Source organism: Pygocentrus nattereri, chromosome 11, assembly GCF_015220715.1.
Source record: "Pygocentrus nattereri isolate fPygNat1 chromosome 11, fPygNat1.pri, whole genome shotgun sequence".
NCBI lineage: Eukaryota > Metazoa > Chordata > Actinopteri > Characiformes > Serrasalmidae > Pygocentrus > Pygocentrus nattereri.
In genome coordinates this window covers 33489276-33500315 of record NC_051221.1, presented here as the reverse complement: position 1 = coordinate 33500315, position 11040 = coordinate 33489276, and the positions used below count along the sequence as shown (strand labels likewise).

General features: G+C 37.6%; 1 protein-coding gene across 3 annotated transcripts; it reads right to left on the bottom strand.

Annotated features, from left to right (window-relative positions):
* Positions 1-361: 361 nt before the first annotated feature.
* Positions 362-10263, bottom strand: parvg (parvin, gamma). Of its 3 annotated transcripts, XM_017706734.2 has the most exons (14): positions 10014-10263; positions 9556-9564; positions 8425-8500; positions 8172-8236; positions 6380-6482; positions 6094-6249; positions 5183-5298; positions 5027-5082; positions 4711-4736; positions 4547-4608; positions 4390-4458; positions 3523-3624; positions 2387-2459; positions 362-1126 (listed from the first exon to the last, which is right to left on the bottom strand). In XM_017706734.2, the coding sequence occupies exons 3-14, from the start codon at positions 8480-8482 to the stop codon at positions 1053-1055; spliced, it is 960 nt and encodes a 319-aa protein (XP_017562223.1). In that variant the 5' UTR covers positions 8483-8500; positions 9556-9564; positions 10014-10263; the 3' UTR covers positions 362-1052. The 3 variants fall into 3 exon arrangements, with proteins under 3 accessions (XP_017562223.1, XP_017562222.1, XP_017562224.1); XM_017706733.2 differs by lacking the exon at positions 9556-9564; XM_017706735.2 differs by lacking the exon at positions 9556-9564 and having other exon boundaries at positions 8425-8496.
* Positions 10264-11040: the final 777 nt, after the last annotated feature.

Here is an 11040-nt window from a genome sequence, read left to right as displayed (position 1 = left end):
ACTGGAATCGTTTTGTCATATAGTATCTGTTATTCAGTAGTAGTATGTACAGTGTAGACTGAAATGAAAAGTATTTTGAACAAGCTATGACATTGTAAAAATATGACATTATGGATTAATGAACTGTAATTATCTATTTATTATAATTTCCTGTTGTCAAATGTGAGATTTGAATTTCATTATAAAGTCTGTGCCATTCAAATATTTGCTTTAAACAAATTATTCTTACTTCTTCTATTTTTAAACCATTTATAATGTGTTGGTTTGTGGAAATGCCTAGGCAGATGAAAGGGCCCCCAAATACCTGCATATGGTCCTCAAAAGGATAGAGCTGCTCTGGTAATGGAAATATCCACAAATCTATTCATCATCAAAGATTTATTCATTTCGACAGTGTCCATAAAGTTATTTAAAACCTACAGCATCATATTAGAATCATTTTGTACAAGTATCTGCAACAAAATTAATTAATATTTTTGCAAATAATGATTCAATGAATGGTAGCATGCATCCGGAGGCTTATTACTCATTAACTACATAAACTGTGATACAAACTAAATGGGTTATTCTTAGGTTATAGAAGCGTGTAATAAAAGTTTGAATCTGTTGCCAGGTCATACATTTAACAGGTCGTAATCATATACAGGTGACTGAATAGAAGAGGAAAGAGCCTTCAGATAAGAGGTATTTATTTGAGAGGAGAATGGAAAGTGGTTGAAGGCCCTTCATCAGGAACAGGATAGTGGTCCAGTGAGAGAATGTATAGGACAGTAGAAGGTTGGGAGAAAGAGAGGGTGGGAATGAGGTGAAACATGCTGCTAACATCCATACCCAGTCATATCCAATCTGTGTGGTGAGGTGAAAGGTTTCTCATGTACATTAACACTAATGTAAGTAACACCTGTCTAGACAGCTGCTTCTGAACTGCTTTCATGCCTTTCACAGTAGCAGCTGAACATTAGAGTCAGTGTTGCACTCTAACTCAAAGAGCTGCTTAACCCAGATGTGTACAGGAAATTTAATCAGGGGCTGTAGCCTTGGCTGGTCCGGGATTACTTGTTCTTATGTTTCTTGAACAAGGCATACAACACTTTCAGTGTAGCAGACATATCTTGGGACACGATATCTGTCAGAGTGGAATGAAAAGATGTCATTGAAAACGTCATTGAGTCTAGCACTGAGACAAGCACACATGCACATATAAATATACACAGGCACAATACTAAAGATGCAGTAAACATGTGGGCCAAGACAGTCAGTCAATCAATCAAGCACACATTCAAGCAGAAGCTGTCCAGTTTCTCGTTCCATACGTCATTCTATAAGATCAATATAATGGCCAGGCAAGATGAGCATACAGATCATACTCATTTCCATTTTTCTTTATTCATTCCTTCCCCTATAGCGACACGGAGAAGTCGGGGCATCTCAGAGACGAGACGGACCATCACAAACGATTACGACCTCAGAGGCGTGAGTGATTCCCAACTAAGCGCTTCTGACTTATTCTATTCTTCTCTGGTAAAAGGCATTTGTGTTATACGCACACATACCAGTGCCAGCGTATTCAGACGTACTCCAGCAGTGAGTACAAATTCACGCTCTCAGCTGACACGCTGCATAATTGGTTCATGACACATCCCAGAGCCAGTTAAATGGTTATGATACAGCCAGCAATCTCAATTAGCATTGCATTACCTGTACAGAAATACTCATGAGTACTACAGCACGAAGCAATCAGCTAAACATACACATTTTTATATACACACATACATACATATATACACACACACACACACACACACACACACACACACACATATATATATATATATATATATATATATATATATATATATATATATATATAAAAAACAGACGGGGTATAGAAATTAGACTTTGTTTGCATGTATGTAATGTTGGACAGGGGAGAGACGAATGCGGAGGTACAGGCAAATTCAAAGCTTACAATATCCCAGGGATAGACAGAATTCGTAATCCACAAACCAGTTCCAAGTCTAAACACGGAAAAAGCCAAAAACTGCCAGCAAAAAGGGTGAAACTAAAGACGAAGTTGGTATAAATGAGAAAAAGGCTCATAACATGCAATCATAGGAAATCTAGAAAATCGCTCAGTATGTTCTTTTGGAATCATTTTGCAGTAAAATTAACATGAATAAAACAGTCATTAAAGACTGTAGAATGGTAGTGCAAACACAGAAAATTACATCATTCAAAGGTGTCACTTCATTGCACATGTTACATCACAGCTGCTGTCTTTGAGATAACTTTTCACAAGAACTGTGTTGATGTAACATATTTTGTTCACATGCAACCGACTGACACATTTAAATTAAGTAAATTCAAAGTGTAGCTTCTCTCTCACCTTCTGGGTCAACATTGGCCACTTGTATCTCTTTGTCATTGAGGAGATCCAAAGCCAGGGACACATTGTGAAGCTGGAAGTGAGACAGATACATCAGGTAGACAATATTGTGAGCCGTAACCTTCAAAAGCTGTTATTGAATAAATTCTCAATTGAATAGCAGAAAAGCGTGTGTCCTGGATGAACAGGTCCCAAAATAGCTGGTCTGTAACAGTGTGCAGATGCCAGTCCATTTGGCCTAAATGAATATTTGGTGTCACAGCTAGATTTGACATCTGTCATCCCAACATACAGCCTGCCTCCTGCACTATTATGAGTGGGTGCAGATTGATCATTCTAAATGAACAGAAAACAATAGGCATGCTCCAGGGGTTCTGAATAATGGCATACTGTAATCCCAACAGCTGCTAAATATAATAAGGGCAATTCTGGACACAATTCTGAAAGATAATGAAATGATGCAATATCACAGGTGTGGAAGCACATTTTCATGGATAACATTAAAAAATGTAATCAGTCCCCCTCTTGGACAACACTTGTCATTCTTACTTGCCATGTGGGATACAGCTTGTGGACTACTTTGCACTGCTCCTATAGGTAGCAGCTCAGTGATTGTGAAACATATCAGTAGTCCAGTTTATCTTTAGGGGTAAATATGTTACATTGTACCATAATTGTACTCAAAGGACTTGTAAAAGGCCATCTTTCCAAGAACAGACAACAGTTAAAATTGCAATGAGCAGGCAAATTGGATCTTCATGATGTGCTATGATCACAATCACGATTCCTTCCTTTCTTATAAGACTGGTTTTACTTCCTCATTTCAAAGTCATATGACCATTATTACATTTTTAGCTTGTTGTTTCCAGTGCATAAGGGAAATAAGGGAAAGTAGGTTCCTCCGAACAAATAGGCTCCTCGCCAACAAACAACATATTAATTACATTTGATTACATTTGATCTAAATCAAATGGAATCTATCTGTTGACAGATTTAATTCCACTTTTGTTGACCTATGGTTTGAAAATTCAGCGAAAGTTAATCAGGTCCTTACTCGATTATCTCTTGAGCTAACAGCATCTGACCAACATATTTATTTTAATATCCTTGTTTGAGGAAGTGTTTAAGATACTCACCATCTCTGACTGTCCATCAGGAGACAGATGGAATTCGTAAAGCGGAATAAAGAACCCTTCCAACTGACCAATCAGCAAAAGCAGGATCACACCATCTGCAAACTGATTACGCCAGTCATCATGTAGTACATTCACATAATAGCAACAGATAAAATAACTAGAAAGGTGCATTTCTTAAAGAAAGTACAGAGTGATTGTGCTGCTTAAGCAGTTGCTAGACTGTTGCTAGGGTGCTGCCAAATGGTGACTATGGTATGTTGATAAAAAATTATTGTGGTATCTCAGTAGACAGCTGGGGTGTTGCTTGTTGTCTTGGTATCTGTGATGATCGTTAGGGGTTTGCTATATTATTGCTGTGGCACCCTGAATGGTTAATAAGGTGCTTTGCAAAGTGCAGTCAGTAATGATCACTTACGATCTGCATACATGCCAAATTGATTAGCATATTTATTATGTGAAATAAGGCTGTCATATGCTATTTTATTAGTGAACAAATTATCTTGTCAAAAATAAAATGAGCTTAACTAATAATAAAAAATCTATGCATAGCCTTAAAAAGATTCCAAAATGCTTTATTGAATTGCACCTGGCTGACATTGCACTGAGTGATGTGGGGAGAGGGAGGGCAATCTTATCCCTCTATAGAAAGCGAGGCCAACAATTTGGACTCCTGGCCATGGATGGCTTTAGCATCACCAGGGAACAAACTCGGGCCCCAATCGTGTATCATCTTCATTCAAATTAACAACTATCCATTTCTGGTTTGTTGAGAAAGTCAGTTTTAATCTATTTTAAATAGTTTTTACAGCTTTCATTGAAGTCCAATGTTTTTTGCTGTTTTTGGTGAGATGACCAACATTTATTTACCTGTTTCTCCATGTCAGCAACCTGTAGCCTCAGAGGTGACAAGTTCTTATTAACAAAGTGCAAGATAGCCTGCAATTACAAAAACACATCAACAGTCAGCGTACTGTATAATTAGGGTGCTTTTGAATTTGGACGGTAACTGTAGAATAGATGCTACCTTCTTTACTGTGGCAACTTTGTGTGCATCGAGTCTGAGTAGCTCATCTATGGGGTCTTCTTCTGTTAGACAAAGAGTCAGACAAAACAGACAAATGTGTTCTCATATGTGCTCTGACATGTCAATGACCAAAAAACAAGGTAATATTATATGCCTTGACTTACTGTTAGATTGTCCATCTGCGTCCTCACTTGAATCACAACAAAATTATGAGACAAGTAAATGACTTTAGCTGATTTTTAACACATATTATCACTGTCCTTACAAAACCTCATACTTCTGAAATAGGGACGATTTTTTCCATTAGTTCATTCATCATGAAATTTTGACAAAACACAAAGGGTTAAGGTTAGCTCGTGTTTCCAAGGGTTCTTGAAAAAATGGGAAAAAGTTATGAGTTTGATAAGGCAATGCTATATTAACGTATTATTTTACAGTCATATATTTGTAACAGGGATGCAATCTGATTGATAGTCATACCTCTGCAATGTGATGAATTCTATCTGTTTGTCAGATTTGATGCCACTCTTTTTGACCTGTGGTATAAAATATCAGTGAAAAAAGTCAATCAGGTTCCTACATCTGACCAACATATTTATTTAATATCCAACACATTAGCATATTCATTGAGTTCACCTCAAATGAGATGACTTCCACGCTGACATTTGGGGGCAGGGCTAGGTCAGGCTGATAGCGCTTCACTATGGTAACCAGCAGATGCAGAGTGGCAAGCAGGTCTCGGCTGTGGATCACTTACCAGCAGAGAAGACACGACTTTATTGAAACACTCACACAATCAAACTCATAAGGCCAGGCATTACATATCAAAATTTCACTGACTTGGCTCTGATTTTACAGTAATAAAATCAGAAAATAGAACAGCTGGCTTTCATACATAAAATGATGTAAAGTACCATTAGTCTATATCTTTCCCATCAGGTTAAACGATCCTGTAATACAATACACAACACTTAATTTAACCCATTAAACCCTAAGAATCCATATGTGGGCCATTTCTCAATCTAATGAACATAACTTACATATTAGTTTCATACTAACTACTAAACAATTCATAGTAATTACTAAATTATTTATAGAAGTTCTGAATTATTTGTAGTGTCTCCTGAATAATTTATTTTAGATATTGAATCATTTATTGTATCTGCTGAATAATTCATAGTTATTACTTCATAATGTATTATAGTTAATGAATAATTTATAGTAGCTACTGAATATTTTAGGATAGTTACTAAATAATTTACGGTAGCTACCAAATAAAGTAATGCGATTACACCCTAAAATTCTCAGGCCTATTACATTATTCATTAATTACATGGAAAGCAATGTAAACCAAGAAAATGAGATATTCTTAAGTGAGGAACGGAAGCCTGAACACACCAGCAGCTCCTGGTCATTTAAACAGTTTATAATAGAATAATAAGTCTACAGTTTCTAAATGGTAAATATGCACAGCTGATTTGGTGCCTGTGGTACATGTCCTGTGTCAATGATTGCATCACATGTCTAATGGTCATGTTATTACTCACTTTTGACGTTCCATTTAGGTGAAGTGTCTGGTTCAGGTTTCTTGTCAAGTTCTAGGTTCTTGTTGAGGGCCTGCAGAATTGTCTCCAATTTTCGTGTCTGAGCAGCACTGGTCAATGCAATCTCCTCTATGTCTAACTGTATGCCTGCTAACCTTCCTGAGGCAAAAACATGTGCACATAGAGTTACAGAATGACCTGTGTTTTGCCTATAGCAATCAGAAAAGCTTCTCTAATGAGTTCTGCCGATGTAGACACAGACATAGAGGACAAAATGCCAGTTTCATACTCAGTAGGTGATGGAGCACAAGTCCATCATACAGATCTTCCTCCAATGACTGCACCACAATGTGCTCTGACTTCAGAGTGCTGTTGATCCACCCCACCAGAACCTGAAGTGCACATATAAGCTCATGGGTAGTAATTAGTTATATGTACTCAGATACAATGTATAGTCAAGTACAATTTGTATGGCTTTGTTTTTCTTGTACCATTTTCAAATGATAATACTGCAGCCTAGATGTTGTTGACATGTAAATTATTGGTTAACTGTTCCACAGCATTATTTGATAAGTTATTCTATAAGGACTCTTATTGTGAAGCCAGCGCTAGACCCACTGGCTGTGTTGTTGTGTAGATCAGGAAGCAATGAGTAGACAATGAGTAGAATCAGTCTAGACGGCTGAGAGAGGAGATGTAGCGAAGCTAGAGTGAACTGTTAGAGAAAACACTCCTTATGTAAGGCACAGCTGTGGCCAGCTGGTTAATAAAGCAAGTGCGAAAGCTGTGTCTCCTTTAATAGAGGGGAATGCTATATTGTTGCTAATACTCAATTATATTTGTTATAAAGTAACCTACATTTTAAGTAGCTGTTTACATTGACTTACTAATTAATAGTAAATTTAGTACTTGAGCTGCCTTGCTGTTCTTCACACCTTTCATTTTCAAGTTTTAGCAATTTAATTTTCAAAAAAAAAAAAGGATATCGAAGAAAGACGAACAGCGACTTAAGATCATGGAACACTGACCCAACATTCCCTAACAAATATCAACAATCTTATTTTAAAGCTTTAATTTATGGCCTGATAAAGTATATGAACTGAGCATAAATGGGGGAGAATGTTCTAAAACAGTTTGAACACAGGAGGGCATTCTAGAATAACATGAATGGAGGAGGATATTCAAGAAGAGCATGACTGGAGGAAACATTCTAGAACAAAATGAATGGAGGAAAACATTCTAGAACAATTTCAATGAAGGGGAACATTCCAGGGCATTGTGAATGAAAGAGAACGTTGCTCAAGAGTGTACATGGAAGAAACCTTTCTAGAACAGTTTGAATGGAGTATAGCATTCTAGAACACCAAGAATTGAGGAAAACATGCTAGAAGTGTGTACCTGAAGGTGAACATTCTAGAACAAAATGTATGGAAGAAAACATTCTTGAACAATGTCAATGAAGGAGAACATTCTAGAACAGTCTGAATGGATAAAAGGGTTCTAGAATGGTGTGAATGAAAGATAACATCATTCTTAGCATTCTAGAACACCGTGAATGGAGAAAAAACAAGCTAGAAGAGTATACCTGAAGGAGAACATTCTAGAACTGTCTGAATGGGATAGCATTCTAGGATAGTATTCGAGAATGGTGTGAATGAAAGAGAGCACTGCAGAAAAGTGTGCACAAAAGAAAACTTTCTAGAACAGTCTGAATGAAGGAAAGCATTCTAGAATGGTGTTGAATGAAAGAGAACATTGCAGAAGAGTGTGCATGGAACAGAACTTTCTAGATCAGTTTCAACAGAAAGAACACACTAAAACAATATGAACGGACAGCATTATAGAACTGTGTGAATGAAAGCAAAGATTTCTAGATACTCTAGAACAGTGTGAGAATGTTTTCTAAAGCTAATATTACATTTACTTTCATCAAGTTTTAATTAACATTTTTACTTGAGTGTGGGTTTAGGCTGCTCGACTCTCCTCTCTCAGGAGTTAATTCAGAGGTCAAACAAAGACAAGGTTAGGCCTTTATCGTGGTTACGAAATGAGGGATAAAAGAAAATAAAAATCTGTCTCACCTCTTTAAGCTTTGCCAGTTTGGGATCATTTAAAGATGCAGGCTGAATGATCTTCCTCCGCTCTCCTGCATAATGAACACTATTGATTGGTGCATCACATTTTATACATCAGCAGTCTACAGACGAAGGCATTTCATCCTTCATTGGCTGACTTCATAAGGAACATCTAGACCAGCACACGCTCTCTAATGTTCACTCAATCTGATAAAACAGTGGGTGAGTAAAGCTAAATTCCTCCCTATAAAGCACTCACCTTGGAAAGATGCAGAAGCTTCACTGGCTTGCTCAAATTCCACTTTGTCTTCCTCCATTATTTGTAGTCAGACTGGCTAAACAGAAATCAACGTAAATCAAGAAACACTATTCACTTGGTCTCGTTTGCTAACTTATGTAAGTCATTGCAGGAATTAAAGGAACAGTTTGGTGAAAAATCTAATTTCATGATTTTCTTCTTACCTCAAAAGCAGTTGATTAGAATAGTCACCAAAACTGTTTCTATATGTACATTCCAAAATCATCGTATATTTGCTTCAAATGATTTTGATAAGCTATGTAAACTCATTTACAAAAAAAAGATAGGTATCCAAAAGAAATCTCTTACTGGTTACTTTCTGCTCAGGAAAGAAGTGACTCTAGATATTTAAACAGCTGCATTTTCTTTTATCTATATACATCAGTTTTTGATTTTTATAAAATATGGTGAATCAAACTGTGTTCTAAATGATAATGACTCATCTGCACAACCTGAATTAAGACCTGGATGTGTTTTGAGAGGAACTTTTGGGAATGTATTTACAGGACAGTTTCAGTAACTCTTGACTGATAGCAACATTACCCCTGTAGCCACAGTTCTAAACTGAAGAAACAAAATTTTGACAGCAAACATGTTTTGGCTGATCGACTGTATTTGCAGAAAGTAGAAAATCATGCAAATTTGATGTATTACACTATAAATATAATTACACAATACATTATTAAAATTATACATTTATTATACACTTTCTGTCAGGCTTTTTACTGCAACACTGTTACCAAGCATTTCAGTGACTGACATAATTGGGTCATGAAAGTAGTGCTAGAAAACAGTCCTAAGCTGATGTTTTTGTTTATTTGATCTGGTTTTATTTATTGCCAGATTGCTGATACATGAAGTTGTCACATCCAGAATGTTGATGCAGATGAAAATTGACTTGTATTCCAGCACAAGTCGCCAGAGTCGCCCCAAACACAGAGCTGTGAGCCTTCCAGTGCTGACATCTCTGTCTGAAATGATCCAGTGGAAATGCATGCCGGCTGCATCACTTTCACTCCTCCTCTCTAAACTCCAACATCTTACATACCAGCCAACACTGACATGATACAGACTGACAAAGAAAACATCAACCTGTGAAAACTTTGTGGAGAGAGAGAGAGAGAGAGAGAGAGAGAGAGAGAGAGAGTGAGAGAGAGAGAGAGAGAGAGAGAGAGAGAGTGAGAGAGTGAGCAGCAGCAGCAGCAGAGGAAAGGAGAAATAAATCAATTTTAAAAAGTAAGTGAAAAAGAAAGCAGAGACTAGAAGAGAGAGATAGAGAGGGAAAGGTAATATATATATATATGGACTTGTGTATATTTATGTATGTATATTTGGAGACAGAGAGAGAGAGAGAGAGAGAGAGAGAGAGAGAGAGAGAGAGAGAGAGAGAGAGAGAGAGAGAGAGCGAGAGCGAGAGAGCAAGACAGCAAGAGAGAGACAGATATTTATTTGTGTGTGTTGATGGCTGTCAGACCTGTTCGCCACTCAGTGACACAAGCCTTCACTCCATGTCTAAACACCTAAACACACGTCTGAATAAATGGGCCTACCGCTCAGGATTGCTGCAGCACCGTGCAGACGCTGGTCCTGCCCTGTGCCCTCAGCTGTCCGTTCAGCACACCTTTGCAAGTCAATACTGTCACGATTAAATTCCCCCAGCACAAACATGTATACACTCACTGTCAGACAAAATAATGTGGTCAGTAGATGTTTCCAGGCTAACGTTGTAAGGACGAGCAAAAAACAAACAGGAGTAACTGAAAGATGTTTTTCTCCCAATAAGGAAGTGACAGTGAAGAAACAGCCCTTCCTCTTTTTAGCTGTGTGGTGTAATAAAAGCGGAAACTGCTCTGAAGAAATTTTGTGTGACTTTAAGTGCAGCTGCTTATAGTGATATCAAAGTCAGTAGAGTTACAGAGCACTGCTAGTTTACAGTGTGCATTATACTCAGTACAGAGCAGGTGTATACTGATTGTGTTTTTGCTGTATTTTTGTTTTTTTAATTTATGATGTTAGTGACTGAATTAAACAGACTGTTTTTATTACTGTGCGTTATTAACTTACTGATGTAAATGATCTCTGTTATAATTGGGCCCATGCCCCAGCTACCGCCACCTACCTTGGACTAGCTGCCCACCCTACACTGATGTTTTCATAGAATCCTAGCTATTACTACTACTAATACTCCTGCTATTAATATTAGTAGTATAATCACTTGTAGGTAGTCTGACCAGAGGAGGATGGGTCCCCTCTAGTGAGCCTGGTTCCTCCCAAGGTTTCTTCCTCAGCTCTGAGGGAGTTTTTCCCTGCCACTGTTGAGCCTGGCTTGCTCACCAGGGGGGAGTTTTACATTCTTGTTAAAACTCTGTCTTTTCTGGTATTCTGTGAAGCTGTTTTGTGACAACATCCGTTGTAAAAAGCGCTATACAAATAAATTTGATTTGATTTGATTGGCTTCCCTGTACTGGCCCTCGTCCAAGTACACTCCTTAGAACTTCAAAAAACACTCTTTAAAACTTCAATGTCAAAGCGGTGGGGCTAAACTGCTGTAGACTGAATAGTCATTTGGAATTGTGC